The sequence below is a fragment of the Pelophylax lessonae genome, assembly GCF_965119305.1.
Source record: "Pelophylax lessonae genome assembly, chromosome: 3".
Taxonomy (NCBI): domain Eukaryota; kingdom Metazoa; phylum Chordata; class Amphibia; order Anura; family Ranidae; genus Pelophylax; species Pelophylax lessonae.
This window is the reverse complement of record NC_138770.1, coordinates 260,392,117-260,412,224: the sequence shown is the minus strand read 5'-3', so window position 1 is coordinate 260,412,224 and position 20,108 is coordinate 260,392,117. Positions and strand designations below refer to the sequence as shown.

At 46.1% G+C, this 20,108-nt stretch overlaps 1 protein-coding gene across 1 annotated transcript in view; it reads left to right on the top strand.

Annotated features, from left to right (window-relative positions):
* Positions 1-18,732, top strand: part of ZBBX (zinc finger B-box domain containing) — a 380,683-nt gene extending 361,951 nt beyond the window's left edge. The window contains exons 19-20 of the mRNA XM_082248819.1: positions 1,694-1,796; positions 18,525-18,732. Of these exons, the coding sequence (XP_082104945.1) occupies positions 1,694-1,796; positions 18,525-18,621 (200 nt within the window). The 3' untranslated portion in view covers positions 18,622-18,732. The remainder of the gene's footprint in view (positions 1-1,693; positions 1,797-18,524) is intronic.
* The last annotated feature ends 1,376 nt before the right edge of the window (positions 18,733-20,108 follow it).

Here is a 20,108-nt window from a genome sequence, read left to right as displayed (position 1 = left end):
AATGCGTGGGTGGATGAAAGTTACAAAGCTTTGCGTATAAGAACAGCACTTTACTGCAATCCACCCCCCTCAGAATAGTGACCTCCTGGTATTAGTTATGTATAAAACTTAACTTTAATTAAATGACAGTACTATTTTTTAATGTATGCAAATGAGTAGTTTTCTAGAAAGTAATGTGGGTAGAAGTGCAAAGTAGAAAAATTTGATGCAGTTTAATCATGGCATCTTATTCTGTTCACTGTTAAAACTATGTGTGGAAATCCAACCCACTAATTCCAGCACTACTACAACCCATGTATTGTATCAAATCATACATTTTACACATTAAAGACTGTCTACGCTGGAATGAGTTAATGCCCATATTGTATGCTGCTATTTGACACTTTTACAAGAACACTATCTGTATTTAATGAAGCATTAATATATATGAAAGGGTGTGTGTCAGTTTACTGGAAATGACAACAGGTATGTTTATACAGCGGTGTATGCTGTTAAAATGGCATCTGGCAGGGTTTTGTAGAAATATATTTAAGCTTGTTTTCTGTGCATTTAAATCACTGCCAAGCTCCTTCAGTTCTGGACACTTTCTTTAAACTTATCGGTGCAAGTTAAGTGTCCATTCACACTTGTACGACTTGTAAGGCGACTTGGTCAGCCTGACAAGTCGTGCACCGTCGCTCCCACTGTGTAGTACAGGAGCCGTTCTAATAGGAGCGACACAAGACGCTCTGACTTAGAAAAAGGGTCCTGTACTACTTCGGGGCGACCTGGAGGCGACTTGTATTGACTTCCATTATGTGAAGTCCGTGCTGCACGCGACTTCACAGGTCGCCCCCTAAGTTGGAGCGACCTAATGTGAACGGGACTAATACATAAATGCTAAATATTGTAGTTTTGTTTTTAAAGATATTTTAATACAGTGAACCTGTCATGACAACAGATATAACAGTGATCAGTGTCCAGGATGGGTTGAGAAGGCAAGGGTTGAGAATGTATTTTTTTTTCTATTTTACTGTAAAGGGGGCATAACTAAATCTGTCAAATACATTAAAGTGTATGTACAGTCAAAACATTTTTTTTTTAAAAGGAGAAGTACAGTCAAAGTTCGTTTGGCTGTACATCTCTTGTGGATTACATGGGTGCAGTTCGTTCTGCACTCCTGTGACCCGCTGTCAGCTGACATCACAGACAGCTGGACCGGCCCCCCTCTCATTCTCAGCGAGCTGCTGATAGCCTGAGCCAGCTTCTCCCTCCCCCCTCCAAAGCCCAGTGCTGTTTTAGTTTCTGACAGGGTAGGGAAGAGTTAAAACTCCTATCAGGGTTTGTTTTGCTGTCGGTATCCTGCTGGGGAGATTTCCCGTCACCTCTTGTCTTGGAAACAAAACAGGAAATAAAAGGAAATCTCTTAAAAAATGTGAAAAATTGTTGTCTTAGTTGTCACTAGAACACGTGTGCCCATTGGAAGATTTCCCCTCACCCCTTGCTGTCATGACAGCTCTAAAAGTTAGGATTTCCCATCATTTCTGCCTTGGCAACACAAACAGCAGTAAAGATTTGGTAACAAATTTTCCGTAGAGGTAGAGAGTCTATCAATAGTAAATTAATTTATACAAGCTTGGAATACAGTTTTTAAAAGGCAGATTTAAAGAACTACCTATTTTTCTTCTATAAGTCATCTGTGTTTCTGTTTTAGATGACATGAAACTTCTCCTGCTGGGGTCTAGTGATGAACAATTTAAGATTTCTGGACACAGAAGAAGCATTACAACTTCAGAAGATGGCATTCCTATGAAGAGGTTAGTGTATAGGATAAGTATCATTAAATATAGTTCCTTCTATAGCTATTATTCCTAAAAATTGGATTTTTGACTCACCGTAAAATCCATTTCTCTGATGTTCATTGGTGGACACAGCTTCAGATCTTCATAACTGTTGGGTTTTACTGCCCACTACAGGAGTAGGATACTAGGAAGAAAAAAAGTCTGGCTATGCCCATGGGCAGTCACAGGGGGTATACTCCGTCTCTCTGCTATAGGCACTCAGTTTAGTTACAAGCAGTGTCAGAAGAATTACAACTCCACAGAGGGGTGGGAGCTGTGTCTGTCAATGAACATCAGAGAAATTTTACGGTAAGTCATAAATCCCATTTTCTCTTTCGTTCATTGACGGGCACAGCTTCAGATCTTCATAACCGTTGGGACATACCAAAGCAGTGTTAAACATGATGGGTGGGAACAGCAAAAAAAATTCCCGAGGTTAAACAGTGGCCAACCAGGTAACAAGAGCTCAACCAAAACAACTGGAGCTCACCTGAAAAAAAACAATACACCCTCGAAGAGGATCAAGTCCTTGCGGCCAAATAAGTATCCGCAGATGCCAACACATCCACTTTATAAAACTTTGTGAAAGTGTGTACCGACGACCAAGTGGCCGCCTTGCAAACCTGCGTCACTGATGCCTGATGACGGAAATCCTAGGAGGTACTAAGCGCCCGAGTAGAGTGCACCTTAACAGAGAAAGAAGGAACCTGACCCTTGATGGAATAGGCCTCAATCACTGTCTGTCTGATCCATCTGGCATGCAAGGCAAATTCCTTCGGATGTTTAGGCCTGAGACACAGGGAAGGCAACACAATGTTTTCATCCAAATGAAAATCAGAGACAACCTTTGGAAGGAATGACGGAGAAGGGCGAAGAACCACCTTATCTCTGTGAATCACCTGGTAAGGTGAACGACAGGATAACCCCACCTGTTCTGACACCCTGTATGCAGAGGTGATAGTCACCAAAAAGGCCACCTTCTGGGACAGCGTAAGCAGGGGAATCCCCCGAATATTCTCAAAGGGAGGCTTCTGGAGGACCAAAAGCACCAAATTGAGGTCCCAAGGTGACAACGGAGCCCACACTGGAGGAATCAAACATTAAACACCATGAAGAAAGGTATGCACTAGGCAGTGAGTGGCCAAAAGTCATTGGAAGAAGACCACCAAAGCCAACACCTGGCCCTTGATGGTACTCAAGGCCAATTTCTGTTCAGCCCCCCGTTAAATGAAGGTCAAGACCGAGCCACCGAGAAGGAGCGAGGATGAACCCCAAGAGACTCGCACCACACAATGTATGTCTTCCACGTATGATGGTAGATCCTCCTAGAAGTAGATTTCCTAGCTTTTAATAGTGTAGGAATCACCAACTCAGATAAACCCTTTATCCTTCAGCACCTGGTGTTCAACAGCCAGGCCGTCAAAGCCAGCAACTGTAAAGTAGGATGGAAGATTGGTCCTTGGGACAGTGAATCCTCCCTGAGAGGAAGCTTCCAAGGAATTTCAGGCGACCAGCCGCACCAGATCAGCGTATCAAGCCCGGCGAGACCAGTCTGGAGCCACTAAGATCACCAGAACCCCTTCTGCCTCTATCCTGCCTAGAAGTCTTGGCAGAAGCTTGAGAGGAGAGAAGGAAGGAGTAAATCAGACTATACTGACCCCACGGGTGCCACCGGCACGTCTGTGGCATCCGCAAGAGGATCCCTTGACCGAGCCACAAACCTCTGCACTTTTCAGTTGAGCCGAGATGTCAACAGATCCACCTTGGGGGTGCCCCACCAGAGACACAATTGATGAAACACCTCCGGATGAAGGGACCATTCCCCTGGGTCTAACGCCTGTTGACTGAGGTAATCCGCCTGCCAGTTTTCCACCCCGGGAATGTGTACAGTGGAGAGGGATGGAACAAACTGTTCTGCCCACCTTAGAATGCCGGCTACCTCCAGAGCTGCCAGGACACTTTGCCCCCGTGGTGCTTGACATAAGCCACGGCCGTGGCATTGTCCGATTGAATGCACAGTGGACAACCCTGAGGACGATCCGTGCAATGGTCCAGACACAGTCTGATCGATTGGAGTTCCAATACATTGATCCCCGTCCAGATCGCCTGAGCAGAATACAGGGGAGGAAAGATTTGCCCACCCGAAGCACCGGAGAATGAAGTCACCATATCAGAGACTCCTTCATTCCCCGACTCAGTTCGTATTGTGATCTCTAGGTTTTCCACCAGAGCAGAAGGAGACTCCACTCGCAAAAGGAGATCATCGAAGTAGCCCAATACCGTGATTCCCCGTTGGCGTAGCAAAGCTAGCACCGGGGCTAATACTTTTGTTAAGACCCAAGGAGCAGAGGCGAGACCAAAAGGTAACACCACAAACTGATATTGCTTATCGCCCACGGCAAAGCGGAGAAAGCGCTGCTGACTGGCACATATTGGAATGTGAAGGTAAGCATCCTTGATGTCGATAGAGGCAAGGAAGTCCCCCTGACACAGGTATGCCACCACCGTGCGAATGGACTCCATTCTGAACTTCTGCACCTGCACAAAGCAGTTCAGCATCTTGAGGTCCAGGATTGGATGCAGTTTGCCTTTCTTCCTGGGAACTGTCAACAGGTTTGAGTAAAAACCCTGAAAACGTTCCGAAGTCTGAACCAGGACAATCACCCCTTGATGTAACAGGTCTTGTACCGCCCCAAACAGACCCTGTAAGCAGTTCGGGGACAGGCGCAAGGTGGAAGGAAGGAACCTTGTTGGGGGGACAAGAGGGAACCTCGATCTTGTAGCCGGACCAAATAAATTTGTGGACTTACTTGTCTTGCACCATGGAACTCCACGGGTTCAGAAACCAGTGAAGACTTCCCCCCACCCCTGATATGGGTGATGGCGCACCTTCATGCTGAGGGAGCCTAGCCGCGGGTCTGGAGAAGCCCGCTCTCATTTTGCCAGACCAGGTTTGTTTGGATCCTCCAGAGGAGGCCCTTAAAGGCGTTGAGCCCTTGTCAGTCGACCCAGAGGGATGAAAACATTTCTTATGAGCCTTAAAGGTAGGCCCACATCTACAACCAGGTTCCTTTCCCTTAGTAGCCTACGGAAGAAAGGAACTCTACCCCCGTGAGAACTTTTACGATGTCATCCAGGAGAGCTCCAAATAGGTGATCTCCTTGAAAGGGAAGATCAGTCAAGGCCTTTTCAGAAGTCTGGTCCGCAGACAAGCATTTGAGCCAAAAGACACGCTGAAAGGATCACTGCCAAAACAGAGAGCCAAGCCACTAGGGGAGCCACATCCAAAGAGGCATCACAGATAAACTGCAGCCTCTGGACCAGCTGGTCCACCAGCTCAGAAAAGGCAGGGGGAGCTGCTCTCCCTCCAAGCCACGGCGTAAAAGCTTAGCCCACTCGGTCAGAGTTTGCGACACCAGGGCAATGGTGAATACCAGCCTCAGTGCTGAACCAGCCAGAGTGTACATATTGCGGGCCACAGCCGTCACCTTCCTGTCAGCCAGATCCTTAAAGGCCAGGGACTCTTCAACCAGAATCATGGTTGCCTTGTTCAATCTGGAAATCGGCGGGTCCACCATCGGTGGAACAGTCCACTTCTTAATAAGGGACTCCTCTTAAGGGTAATGCCTAATAAAGTGCTTAAGTACCCCATGGGGAGCCTGTGGTCGTCCCCACTCTTTAGCGACAATTCTGTCAAAATAGGCGGGGAAAGGAAACACCTAAATGGCTTGTGAGTGCCAAAAGGAACCTGCGCCTCCGTCACAACTGTAGCTGCATCGTCCATCTTCAAGGTCTCACACACAGATACAATCAGTGTTTCCACCAGTGCCTTTTTGTGCGTGGTTGCAGATGTGGAGGAATCATCCTCACTATCAGAGGGTTCTGGGCGCATGGTTGTAGACCCAGCAGGGAGACCTGCAGTGGCCAAATCAGATTCAGGATCTGATGAGGCATTGGAAGGCAGGGGGTGCTTTTTGCTAGCCTGTCGCCTGACAACCACCTCCACCTGGGACACAGAGGACTCCAGGACTGCCGTCAGTGCATCAATTGATTGTTGGGACCTGGAGGGTCCTGCACCCTTAGAGAGGGGATCAGGTGTGTAGATGTGCTCCAAAGACTCCATGAGTCACCAGGGGGACCCCACAAATAGTGTAAAACACTGCAAGGGACAACCCCCACCGCTCTGGCAGTACCACCCGGTCGCCAGGCACAAGCACCAAGCGATCCTCAGCAGAGAGGGAGAGAGCCCCACCAGACTCACCACCCAGCAAAAAACAGGCACCTGGAGCCACCAGGATAATCTGCACTCTAGGCGTGGGGATCAGAAAGTGAAATGATCCAGCAATCAGCACCAGGGGATGAGGAGCTGAAATCTCCACCCACAGGGCTCCCCTGTCATGGCCGCCGCTATTTTCAGTTGCAAACCACCGCAAAATGGCCACCGGACTACACAAACATGGCTGCCGTGTAAAGAAACACACAGGCACCACAAGGCGTACACGGACCCAGGAGGGAACCCAGGCCTCAAGGACAGTCCCAGGAAGGACGGGGGACCCTGGCAGGAGCCCCCACCAGGTACAACCCCCCCCCCACCCGCAGTCGATCATTCAGTCACCAGCGGCGCACTCCCTAAGGCCCTATTTTCAGCATAGCGCCCTGCTCCCACCCAAGGAGGGGGTAGGATGGGGTACAGGTGACAAAAGGGGGGTGCCTGATGGGAAGGAGGGGAACCCAGGGGTCTGACCGTCTCAAGGAGGGGCCCACATCCACCCCAAAACCCTCCAGGAGGAGAGGGGGGGATGCAGCTACTCACCATACCAGGAACCAGGTGGCAACAGCTCCAGACAGAACCCCTCTCAATCAAAATGGGGGGGCTGTCAGCCTGGAGGAATGCTGTGACTGGGGTTGAGACCTAGTCATATGCAACCTCGCAAGTTGTTTAACTCTAGCCCCTCATCCAGTGGGGCTATGTCGTGGCCAACATAGCGCAGAGCTGAGGTCTTCATGCCCTCGCTGGCCAGACTGGGGTGACCACTGGATCCAACCCATCGCCAAGTCCGGAAGATTGTAGATCTCCAGGATAAAAAAAATTATATCTAAAAAGAAAAAAAATTGCCAGGACCAAAGATCCTAACAAGGAACTAGGTCTTACTGCTGACTAGGCAGAACAAATCTGAGTGCCTAAAGCAGAGAGACGGAGTATACCCCCTGGGACTGCCCATGGGCGTAGCCAGACTTTTTTTCTGTCTAGTATCTTACTCCTGTAGGGAGCAGTATAACCCAATGGTTATGAAGATCTGAAGCTGTGTCCGTCAATGAACGAAAGAGAAAATATTATTTAAGAAAGCAAAATACATGCCATTTATGTAGTCACTTGGCTAGAAGGAAAGCATTAGAAACATTTAAAGATTCGCATTTTCTAGTTTTCTGGCAAGACTAAAACAGAAAGTTATAAATTGTTAATTGATATTGTTCTCTAATGTGTTATTTCTTTGAAATACCCAATGTGCCCAATGGCTTGGTTGCTTGTATGGATAAACTTAGACAAAGGTAGGTCAGTTTTTTTTTTAATTTCCCCCCAAAGTCACTGAATCAAAAGCAAAGCAACTGGCAACTTACTGTGTACCTGTATCTCCTAAAGTGAACAGTTCAGAGGAAGTGTTAGTGACCCTGTCAGAGGTAAGAGATTGGGGGTAGGCAGGTTCCACTTGCGATCTATGGTCGTGTGGGATAGGCGTGGATCCAATGTGGGTCCCACTAGTTCAGTGTTTCTTAAAGAGGTGAGATCAGAGGAAAGTTCAGCTATAGTGGGGGCGGTGTCTGACATCCAGTGGCGCAGAATCAACCTGCGGGCTGCCATCAGGCAGTTGACCAATCATGGCTTGAATTGTGATATGTGCTTCCTGGAGTCTTTTGGCATTAGTTGACTTTCCTCATATAGGCAATTGAACACGAGTGGGTAGATATCTCTAGGGATGGACACCCCCGTCATTCTAGTAATATAGCGTAATGTTTTGTCCCAAAAAGATGATATCTGAGGGCAAAGCCACAACTTATGCAGTAGAGATGGATAACGTTCTTTGCAGAGAGTGCAGAGATGATGTGCCGGGTCTTTTGACCAGCAGATGTGAGGATAGTAAGCTCCATGGAGAATTTTAAACTGTTGCTCCCTCCAGAATTCACAGGTTACGTGTCGGCGAGTGGTTAGGTAGCCCTTCAGGATCCTGGGCGTTAGGTGAGTTGAGGAGTTTGTTCCAGGATTTAGCGATGGAGTGCACAGATCCCTGATAGAGTTCTTGGTGTAGAGGTTTATACAACTGCGATATCCTGTGTTTACCCTGTACAATCCATTGGTCCACCAGGTTGGGGCGGAATCGTAGAGAGGAGGTATGACATAAATCATTTACACAGCTTATACATTGTCTGAAATAGAGATAGTGGCCTTTCGGCAGATCATGTGCCTCGGCAAAAGAGTTATAACTTAGAGGAAGCCCAGTACTCACGTCAAAAAGCTGCGACATCAATTTTATCCCCCGTTGGGACCAGGTCCCATAGGCCGAATGTTGCTGCGCCTGTGGGAAGCCAGGATGGTTGTGGATGGGAATATATCTGGACAGGCGTTGGGAGGATCCCAACTTCTTCCTCACCTCTCTCCAGGCTGCCACCGTATCTCTAATCAGGATATTGTGGCGGAGAGCGTTGGGGACATCCCCTGTCCCACAGTGCAGCAACACGGCCAGGTCATGAGGAGCAACCATTTGGGACTCCATAGAATAATTGGTATACCGCGATTCCCTGCTGATCCAATCTAGACAGCCTCTCAGAAGGCACGCAAGGTTGTAAATTCTCGTGTTTGGAAGATCAACCCCCCCCATCCCTCCTAGACATATGCAGCTTGTTGAGGGAGATACGAGGCCTCTTCCCTTGCCAAATAAAACGGGATACCTCTTTGTGGAGTCTATTAATATCCGAATGTTTTAGTAAAATCGGGATCGTCTGCATTGGATATAATAGTTTTGGGAAGGTGGTAATTTTATATAGGTGGCACCTGCCAAAGAAGGAAAGTGGCAAATTAGCCCAGGATTTTAGCTCGGCTACCATCTTGTCAAGTACCGGCGTAAAATTTAAGCGATATATGGTAGAGGGAAAGCGACCTATTTTGACTCCCAAATAGGTGATGTGTGTGGATGCTATACGCAGGCTCGACGACGCCGCCCACTGTGGAGTGCGTGCCGTATTCAGGGGTAATATTTCGCTCTTGTGGAAGTTGATACGAATACCCGAGCACAGACGATAGTCGGTGAAAATGGCCTGTATCAAGGAAAGGTCGTAACCTGGATCTGACGTGAAGATAAGCACATCGTCCGCAAACATAGCGGTGCGCAGTTCCTCCGTACCCACTCTTATGCCCCGAAGATCGGGATGGGAGAGCAAATACCTGGAGAGGGGCTCTAGAGCTAAATTGAACAGTAGAGGCGAGAGCGGGCATCCCTGCATCCCTTGAATAATCGGAACGAGGGAGAGATTTGACCCGCTATCACCACCTGCGCCTGCGGACTCGTGTACATCATCCTAATTAAGTGCAAAAATTTGCCCGAGAAGCCTACTTTAGGGAGGACTCGATCCAGCCATTGGATATTCACGTTATCAAAAGCCTTTTCGGCATCAAGGGTAATTATCGCCGCGTCTGTGCTTGGGTCCGCCTTGGAAGCCTCGAGAGCCAATAATACCTTCCTTATATTTGATGTAGCAGATCTGCCTTTTGTGAACCCCGATTGCGTGGGATGAATAATAGAGGGCATAATGGACGCCAATCTGTCCGCCATTAATTTGGAGAGCAGCTTGGAGTCCACGTTTAGGAGCGAGATTGGCCTGTAGGAGCCGGGATCTAGAGGGTCTTTCCCTTTCTTATATATCAATTTTATATGGGCTTGATGTCCTGTAGGAAGGTAAGGGTTGCCATCTAATATATGGTTGTACACTAGTTGCAGCGTCGGTGCCACCGTGTCAGCTGCCAACTTATAAAAATCCGGGGTGTACCCGTCAGGACCGGGGGATTTACCTGGCATGAGAGATTTGATGCCCTTAATAATTTCCTCTAGGGACAGGGGCGCATTCAATTGTGATAGTTGTTCCCGAGTGACTTGCGGGAGGAGGACCTTAGAAAGGCAGTCCGAGGCAGTGTCCTCGTTCATATGCTCTTGACTATATAGGGATTGATAAAATTTAGCAAACACGTCATTGATGCCTTGGGGATCTTCTACCCTTATACCTTCGGCATCTCTAAGGGCAGAGACTTGTGTCGGAGTAAAGGGTCCTCTGCAAAGAAAGGCCAGTAATTTGCCTGATTTATTCCCGTAGAAGTGATACTTCCAATCCTGGTGCGATTTATAAAGTAATTCCCATTTCGTCGCCCAACCGTCGAAAGCTGCCTTGGCATTGCGCCAGCATTCTCTGTTTTCATCAGTGTTTCGTGCGTTTAGCGCAGATTGCGCCTCTCTCAGCAGGGAGCTGGCTGACACAAATTATTTGGCTATAGTCTTTTTATACGCAGCAGCGTATGAGATAATACGTCCTCTGAGCACGGCTTTCCCCGACTCCCACAAGAGTACGGGGGAGACCGTTGGCGAGTCATTGAGGAGTACAAAATCCGCCCAGACATCCATGATGAGTGAGGCAATACCAGGATCTTTAGTTAGAAAGGATGGGAACCGCCAGCATTTGGCAGCTGTAACCGTCGAGTAGATCGCGAGGTTAACTGAGACCGGGGCATGATCAGACACGGCTATGTCATGTACTTGCGGAGATTCCGTACAGGGGAGCATTTTAGGGTTAGCGAAGATGTAATCAATTCTCGTAAGCGTGTGATGGGGGTGTGAATAAAATGAATATTATTTGCCCTCTGGGTTATTAAGTCTCCATACATCAGAGAGTTGAATACTATCCGCAAAATCTCTCAGCAGGGGGGAGTGACGTTGGGGTCTGTGTAGATGCATGTCTTTCGCCGAGGACCTGTCCTCCGTGGGGTGCATCAGTGTGTTGAAGTCACCCGCCACTAGTAGCGGGAGGTGTAGGTACGGGGCCAAAGTGCGAGTAACCATCTGAAGAAAAGAATCCGAGGGAGCATTGGGAGCATATATCCCGGCCAGCGCCCATTCATGAAGGGCGGTGCCAGGTGCAACACAACTATGCGGCCATCATCATCCGTAACAGAAGATTTTAAAGTAGTAGTAAGGTTTTTATGTATGAGTATCAGTACTCCTGCCTTACCCTTAACTGCAGGGGAGCCCAGAACCTGCCCTACCCATAATTTTCGCATGCGGTGGAAGTCCTTGGCTTCCAGGTGCGTCTCAGCGATGTCAGCTTTCAGACGTTTTAAATGTCTGAGCACTGCCATGCGCTTGTTGGGAGATCTGAGGCCCTTAACGTTCCATGAAATCACACTCATGGTGGGTTCCAGGGAAATAGAGATCGAAGCCGGTTAGTATTCGTGAGTGTAGGTGCCGTAGGGTGTGTATTTTTTTTGTGATCAGTGGTGCGGAGGTAGCCCAGTAGAACCAAAATCCAAGAGGTGCTAGTGCTACAAATAGAGGGTGAGGTAAAGGGTACTGCCCAACAGGGGCATAAGGGTACATGGGGAACAGAGAGTAATCAGAGTTAACGGACTTCTCTTTTTTCCTCATGGGAGCTCGCTCGCGCATCGGACAGCGTTACCAGACGTAGTCATATAGCCCTTTCAGCCGGCAACAGTGAGCATCGCTTCTGGCGGGCGTGCAATGGATACAGATAGGGAGTCCAGCACCGGCGAGAGGGCTAGGGACAACAGTACAGGCAAAGGTGTGCGTGTCGAGCGGCCATCAAGTATAACACAAACTATAAGCAGTAGATGAAACAGAGCATTAACCAAGAAGATGCAGTATAGGAAACATAACGCTTGGAAACAGCTGATAGGCATGGGGAAGGACAGTGGCATGCGTAGACTACTCATCCACACATGTCAGTGCACCTGGATCGGGCAACAGATGTCATAACATGTAGACCAGAACAACAAAAGTATAGCATGTACATTATTGGCATAGTTACCGGGAGTACATAGAGGAACAGTTACGGGTGAAACACAGGATTATCACGTTGTTGCCTTGAAAAGAGGTGGCGATGAATTTGAAGGCTGGCAGCCGGGGTACCGTCAACGGTATCTGCTTCTGGAAGAGGGACCTGACACTCATTGTTTTTTTGCCGGGTCTTTTCTGGGGCTCCGTTGTTCCCTGGCGCCTTGCAGGCGCTGGGGGGAAGGTGTGGAGGGGGGTTCCAGCATGATGTTGAAGTGGCATTGCAAGAAGTGATAAGCCTCATCAGGTATGGAAAAGGACTTCTGTTCGCCAGAGGAATCCGCGAGGCGTAAAATGGCGGGATATGCCAAAGTAAATTTAATTGATTTGTGGAACAAAGCCTGGCAAATTGGCTGAAAAGCTTTCCTGCGACGGGATACCTCCTGGGAGTAGTCTGCAAACATTAATAGCTTATGTCCGTCAACTTGCAGGGCCTTGGAATTGCGGAAGGATTTCAGGATATTCTGCCGGTCCATATAATTCAGGTACCGCACGATTACAGCACGAGGTGTGTGTCTGTCATTGGAAGGGGCCCCCAGGCGGTGGGCTCATTCCACCGAGCAGGCTGACTGGATCCCCAGGGCCGTGGGCAGGCGAGAGGAGGCTATGTCACAGAGAGTATCAGTTCCATAAGATTCTGGTAGCCCTATGATCTGGAGGTTATTTCTCCTAGATCTGTTCTCCAGATCATCCACCTTGTCCAATAAGTACCTTTGGGTCTGCCTGGCCTGCTGATCCATACCGAAGGATCCCTGCAGCTCATCCTCCAGGTCAGACATCCTGTGTTCCATTTCGGTCAGTCTGTGAGCATGGTCACCTATTTCTTTCCGCAGCTGCGTGATCCCATCTGAGACGGCTCTGTCCACGGCATCTTTAATGGTGGGAGAAAGCAGGGTGGCTACTGCCTGGGCCAAGGAGGCGATCTGTGCCTCTGGTATAGGGCTTGGTGGCAGACCGGATCCCGCAGTGCCAGTGTGGGAGGCGGAGTCCTCCATGTGTATTTCAGAGGAGGCCACATTTGAAGCCGGGGGCTTGATTTGTGGAGGCGGCGGAGCTCCGCTGTGCTGCGGCGGTGCGGATCCGTGCTGCAAGAAGCGATCCGTGACCGCTCGTTCCCCGGGGTGATGTGCGGTTTAGTGGCAGCGTCCGCCGGCTCGTTAGGGCTGTTAATGCCGATGTTTTAGCAGGCGATGTCTGGAGCCGGTGTCCCGCGCTGCTGCTTACATGGGCGCCGGAACCGGAAGTTTCTACTTTTTTACTTTTATACTACATTTTTTTACTTTTATGCTACTTTAACTATTGCTTTTAACCCAACAAACATAACCCTAATGGTTAAATTAAACTCATTAGTCCTTTACCCTAATACAAACCTGAGTACCCGAGTGTTGAGAGTACCTGAGTGTTGAGAGCAAAACTCAGGTGCTGAGAAATTAGAGTCAGAAAGCTAGTAAACAGCTAAAAGGGACAGAAGTATATTCCCAATCCCCATTAGATTAGTGGGTACAATGCCCAGAGGGTGTGGAGATGCAACTCTGTGTAAATCTTATGGCATGTATGCGTTTCTCGATCATGCGATCAAGGGCAAATACAGCTGAGCAAAATGTAAGCACCTTGCTTCCCTGGTTGCTCAGGTCCTGAATCTAGGGAAGCAACTGGCAACGCTGAGAAGAATTTCCATACTAAAGGAGAGCTGGAAACGTACCCGGCAGGGGCCAGCACAGAGGCTGGTGGAGAGACAAGTGTGCAGGCACCAGAGTAGAGTAGTTGGCTGACAGTTAGGAAGAGTAGAGGGGAAAAGGCAAGGAGGCCGGTCCTGGGCTGGAACATCCCAATAAAAAGGGACAGAGAGGGCAATCTGTCAAAAAGACCATAAGTGCCGAACTGTCTGTTATTTACCGGGCGCTCGGGTTCGGCACATCACAGATCTGGTGTACTGAATTTTGGGTGGGGCTGGGGAAGACACAGCTGTCATGGTACACGTGGGTACCAATGACAAAGTTAGAGGGGGTTGAAGAGTCCTAAAAAGGATTTCAGGGACTTAGGGCCTAAATTAAGGAACAGGACCTCCAAGGTAGTATTTTTAGAAATATTACTTGTACCTCGAGGCACACCAGAGAGGCAGTGGGAGATTAGGGAAGGTAACAAGTGGCTGAGAAGCTGGTGTAGTAAGGAGGATTTCGGGTTCCTGGAGAATTTCCTGGAGAATCTCAGTCGGCTACCGTCTCTTTAGTAGGGACAGTTAGCACCTAAATGGGGAGGGTGCAGCCGTACTGGGAGAGAAAATGGCCAAAAAGTTAGAGGGACTTTTAAACTAGGTATTGGGGGGTAGGGTACAGATGGAGAATTTGGCAGCGGGGAGCAAGGTTCAGCGGGCATTAATGGGGGCATTAGCGGTAGGATGTCCAGAGATCCTAAACCCAAGGTAGGTAGGCGGACAAATCGCAAGAGCAGCTTCATAACATCAAACAAGGATAAAGTATGCAACCAGACAAAATCAGTAGGTTTGTATGCAAATGCTAGAAGTCTGCCCAACAAGATGGGACAACTGGAGCTGCTAATGTATGAGGAGTATTTTGATTTTGTGGGAATTTCAGAGACTTGGTTTGACAGCTCTTATGATTGGCTGGCAACCATTCAGGGGTATTCCCTTTATCGCAGAGATAGAGAAGTTAAAAAAGGGGGAGGGGTATGCCTGTATATCAAGAACAATGTGCAGGTAAATATGAGGGACGATATCACGAATGGAGCTTAGTGGAGGTAGAATCACTATGGGTAGAGTTTCAAAGGGAAGATACTATGGGGAAAGTAATTTTGGGTGTATGCTATAGGCCCCCTAACCAGAGGGAGGAGGGGGAGTCAGACCTCCTATCACAGCTTGAAATGGCAGCAAGGATGGGAAATGTCATTATAATGGGGGGGGGGGGGGGTTAAATTATCCAGATATAGACTGGGCAGAAGGAACTGCGCATTTGTCTAAGGCTCATCATTTCCTAAATGTTTTGCAGGACAATTTCATTAGTCAGATGGTGAACGCACCGACAAGAAACAATGCGTTACTAGACCTACTGATTACTAACAATACAGACCTGATCATGGATGTAGAAATATGGGGCAACTTAAGAAACAGTGACCACAGGTCAATTAGTTTTGGTATAAATCATAGTAATAGGAAACACAAGAGTAATACAAGGACACTGAATTTCAAAAGAGCCAACTTCCCTAAACTGCGCTCTTTTCTTGAAAATATAAAATGGAATAGAACCCTAGGAACAAAGAACACGGAGGAAAAACTGGTGTGCTTCAAGAACATACTAAATAAAGGGATTGGCCAGTGCATTCCAAAGGGAAAGCTAAAAAAACCCTGGGTGGCTAAACTCCAACATAAAAATGCATATTAAAACTAAAGAAAAGGCCTTTAATTAATACAAGACTGAGGGTTCATTGGCAGCATTCCAACATTACAAAGAGTGTTAAAATAGAACAGCGGAAGAGAGTAAAAAAAAAACCCAAGAAATTCTTTAAGTATATAAATAGTAAGAAAGTGAGGCCAGAACATATTGGCCCCAAAAAAAAGATGACAAAGGAATCTGGCTACAAAGAACAGGGAGAAGGCAAAGGTGCTAAATACATTTTCCTCAGTCTTCACAAAAGAATTGGGGGGCTACATTAACCCAGCTTGTAATGTTATAATTCATAACACATCACAGGAAGCACCTTCATGGTTAACAGAAGACCGACTCAGACCTGGACTTGAAAAACTTAACATAAATAACCAGATGACTTACACCCAAGGGTCCTTAAAGAATTCAGCCACGTGATAGCCATATCATTGTTCCTAATTTTTATGAATAGTCTACTGACGGGAATGGTGATTGGAAAAAAGCCAAAGTGGTACCAATATTTAAAAGAGGGCCGAGATATATCCTGGGGAATTATTGGCCAGTTAGCCTAACATCAGTAATTTCAAGATATTAGAGGGAATAATAAGGGACTATATACAAGACTTTAGTAATGAAAACTGTATCATTAGTAGTAATCAGCATGGATTCATGAAGACTCATTCTTGCCAGACCAATCTATTAACCTTCTATGAAGAAGTAAGCTGCCATCTAGATAAAGGAAGGCCTGTGGATGGGGTGTATCTGGACTTTGCAAGGGCATTTGATACAGTTCCCCACAAACGCTTACTGTACAAACTAAGGTACGTACGGACCATAGAGTGAGTATCTGGATTAAAAACTGGCTCCAGGGGTGAATCCAGAGGGTGGTGATAAATGGGGAGTACTCGGATTGGTCTGGTGTGGAAAGTGGGGTCCCCCAATTGTCTGTCTTGGGACCAATCCTGTTTAATTTATTTATAAATGACCTAACGGATGGGATAACCATCACAATCTCTGTATTTAAGGACGATACTAAGCTAAGCAGGCCAATATCTTTTATACAGGACATGGTAACCTTACAAGCAGACCTGAACAAAATAATGGTGTGGAAAACTACATGGCAGATGAGGTTTAATGTTGAAAAATGTAAGGAAATGCACTTGGGTGTCAGAAATATGAATGCAACTCGCTAGGGGGAGAACCTCTGGGTGAATCTAAGATGGAAAAGGACCTGGTGGTCCTAGTAGACAACAGGCTTAGCAATGGCATGCAATGCCAAGCTGCTGCAAGCAAAGCCAACAGAATACTGGCATGGATAATAAAGGGGATTCACTCCAGAGATAAAACGATAAATCTCCCACTCTACAAGACTCTGGTCCAGCCACAGAGTGAGTATCTGGAGATAGACCATAGAGTGAGTATCTGGGTTAAAAAACTGGCTCCAGGGGTGAATCCAGAGGGTGGTGATAAATGGGGAGTACTCGGATTGGTCTGGTGTGGAAAGCGGGGTCCCCCAATTGTCTGTCTTGGGACCAATGCTGTTTAATTTATTTATAAACGACCTAACGGATGGGATAACCATCACAATCTCTGTATTTAAGGACGATACTAAGCTAAGCAGGCCAATATCTTCTATACAGGACATGGTAACCTTACAAGCAGACCTGAACAAAATAATGGTGTGGATAATAAAGGGGATTCACTCTAGAGATAAAACGATAAATCTCCCACTCTACAAGACTCTGGTCCAGCCACATCTTGAGTATGCCATCCAGTTCTGGGCACCTGTCCTCAGAAAGGATAGGCTGTAACTAGAGAGAGTCCAGAGAAGGGCAAGATAATTAGGGGAATGGAGGACATCGGCTATGAAGAGAGACTACAAGCATTGGACTTATTCTCTCTGAAGAAGAGACGCTTGAGAGGGGATATGATATCAATGTACAAATACCGAACTGGTGACCTTAGCATAGGGAACAAACTTTTCAGAGAAAGGAAATTCAATAGGACACAGGGCCACTCACTAAAACTAGAAGAAAAGTGGTTTAACCTTAAACTGCATAAAGGGTTCTTTACTGTCAGAGCAGTAAGGATGTGGAATTCTCTTCCACAAGCAGTGGTATCAGCAGGGATCATCGATAGTTTCAAAAAACTTTTAGATGACCACAACATATAGAGGTATACAATGTACGGTTAACAGCAAACACACACATCATAGGTTGAACCGGATGGACTGGTGTCTTTTTTCAACCTCACTAACTATGTAAACCTAAACGTATCCCTAAACCAATTCCTAGCACTGAATTAACTCCTTTCTGCAGTGTATTTTGCCTATTTTGTAACAGTGGAAACTGTGGTACCAGATCCTCACAGTGCCTACACTGAAAAGTAGCAGCAACAAGAAGAATTAACAGTGGCTTTAGGTGCCCTGAGGAGTACAACTTCAATATTGTAGCCCTTGTAATATTTGCTGTGCACTTTATTCATGTTTGTGCTATTTTTAGTTTCTGTATCCTAGACAAACACTCCAGTCACAATTCTTGCTCTGTAATAACCACGGCCAAAACAATTGTGTGGACACCAGTTCTGAGGCTCCTTCTTGCAGTCCGAGAGGCTGTTTTATGAAAATATGATCAAAAGCTAAGCCATTGCCTAGGGAAATAAATAAGTTAGTATCTTTCATTGTCCAGGAAGATGAAACAAAATCAAATTGTTTGCTATGGGCAAGAGTTCCAATTTTGCTTTAGGTGTCACACACAAATCAATCCTTGTGTGTTTGGTTTATGAAAAGAACTTGGTTAAAGTAGGAAAACAAATGTCCTCCACATATACTGACAGCAGGAAGTATGCTGATAACATGACTAGTGCTTGAGGGTTTGGAAATGGAGTACCTAATTACTGTCTGGATGCTTACAATAGAGAAAACTCAGAAACTAACTAAACAGAAAGACTAACTTCTGGTTCTTGATAACAAAAAAACTATTTTTTATGTAATGGAAGGTCAAGTCCGTTTTTGACATTGGCACATGGGAGATCAAGTCTCAAGCGAACACATCCACAGATGTAAGGCTACAATTCTATGTGCAGCTTTATGTATAGCCATCAAACGGTTTGATCAGTTGGTCACTTTTTAGCCACAGTCACATTTTAGAGAACAGCATGGCTTTTATTATTTGAGATGGTGCTTTATTTGATCTATTTTGACTGCTTCTTGTCAGATCACCAGTGCATACCCTGGAAAGATGTGCAGGAGAAAGTGAATCAGATGATGAAGAGACCCTGCAGGACAAGCTTAATGTACTGTCACTTCAATAGACCTCAAGACAACAATAAAAGAAAAAAAATGACATATGCTGTCCATTTTAGATACTACATAATGGTGTATGACCACTGCAGAACATGTCGCTTTTTTTCAAGCAAATCTTTTTTTTTAAGTGTCAGTTTGTTGTTTTAGGCATGGTATTTATGAATTGTAAATATTAAACGTTTATGCTTTTTTTGGCAGAAAATATGTGTTCTGTAACTGTATTTGTTTATTTTCCAAGATTTTTTATTTGGATTATCAACCATAATATTAATATGTATATTTCCTAATATGAAGAAAAGTTCATTTTTCCAATATATTAGTGAACTAGTGATTTATTGTATGTGTTTGTTCCCTAAACTACAAGAACAAAGTCTGGCAATTTGTCTGTTTGAAAGAAGTATAGACCAATCACTGTCCTGGTTCAATTCTATTTATTTTGTACAAAAAATAAAAATTGCCCAACTGCCATGAACTGTCAAAAGTTGACAGAATTAGCAGTAGTCAGGAGAATGGCAAGGAGGAATCACTCCTTTTCCTGACTACTGCAGCTTCTGTCAAAATTGGGCAGTTGATGCTAAATGGTTTACATCATTTTTAGATTGTAGTACAATTTGTCAGGCTTGCCCATGTCAAGCTCGCTCGTGCTGCTTTGGAGTTTTTCCATCATCCCCTGCACCTTTCTGCTTTTTTCCACAGCTAATTAGCCACTTCAATACTGGACACTTTCATCTCCTTCCTGCCCAGGCCAATTTTCAGCTTTTAGCGTGGTCGCACTTTGAATGACAATTGCACGGTCATGCAACACTGTACCTAAACACAATTTTTATCATTTTTTTTTTTAGACAGATAGAACTTTCTTTTGGTGGTATTTAATCACCACTGGGTTTTTTTTTTTTTTTTTTTTGCTAAACAAATGAAAAAAGACTGAGAATTAAAAAAAAAAGTTTTTCTTAGTTTCAATTTTTAAAATGTTTTTTATAGTGCCCATCAGTACTGATGAGGCAGTACTGATGGGCACTGCTGGGTTGGCACTGATGGGCACTACTGAGGCACTAATATGCAGCACTGATGGGCACTGATATACAGCACTGATTGGCATTGATGGGTGGCACTGGTGGGCACTGAAAGGCAGCACTTATGGACATTGAAAGATGACACTGATAGGCGCCAATGGTAGGCACTGATAGGTGGCACTGATGTGCACTGATAGATGGCACTGTTGGGTGGTACTGATGGGCACTGATAGGTGGCATTGATTGGTATCATTGATGAGCACTGATTGGCATCACTGGTGGTCCTGAGCCCCCTATAAGACTGCTTTCACACGCTGCAGTTTACCCATGCCTTCTATTATGCTTTGTGAGTGTGGTGCACTTTCTGAAAGTGCTCCAAAACTCCTGCATTCAGGAATGTTGGTGCTCTTTCTGAAAGTGCACCAAAACCACAGGATATAATAGAAGTCTTCCCATTTCCCATATCTACAGTCACTTGTCCT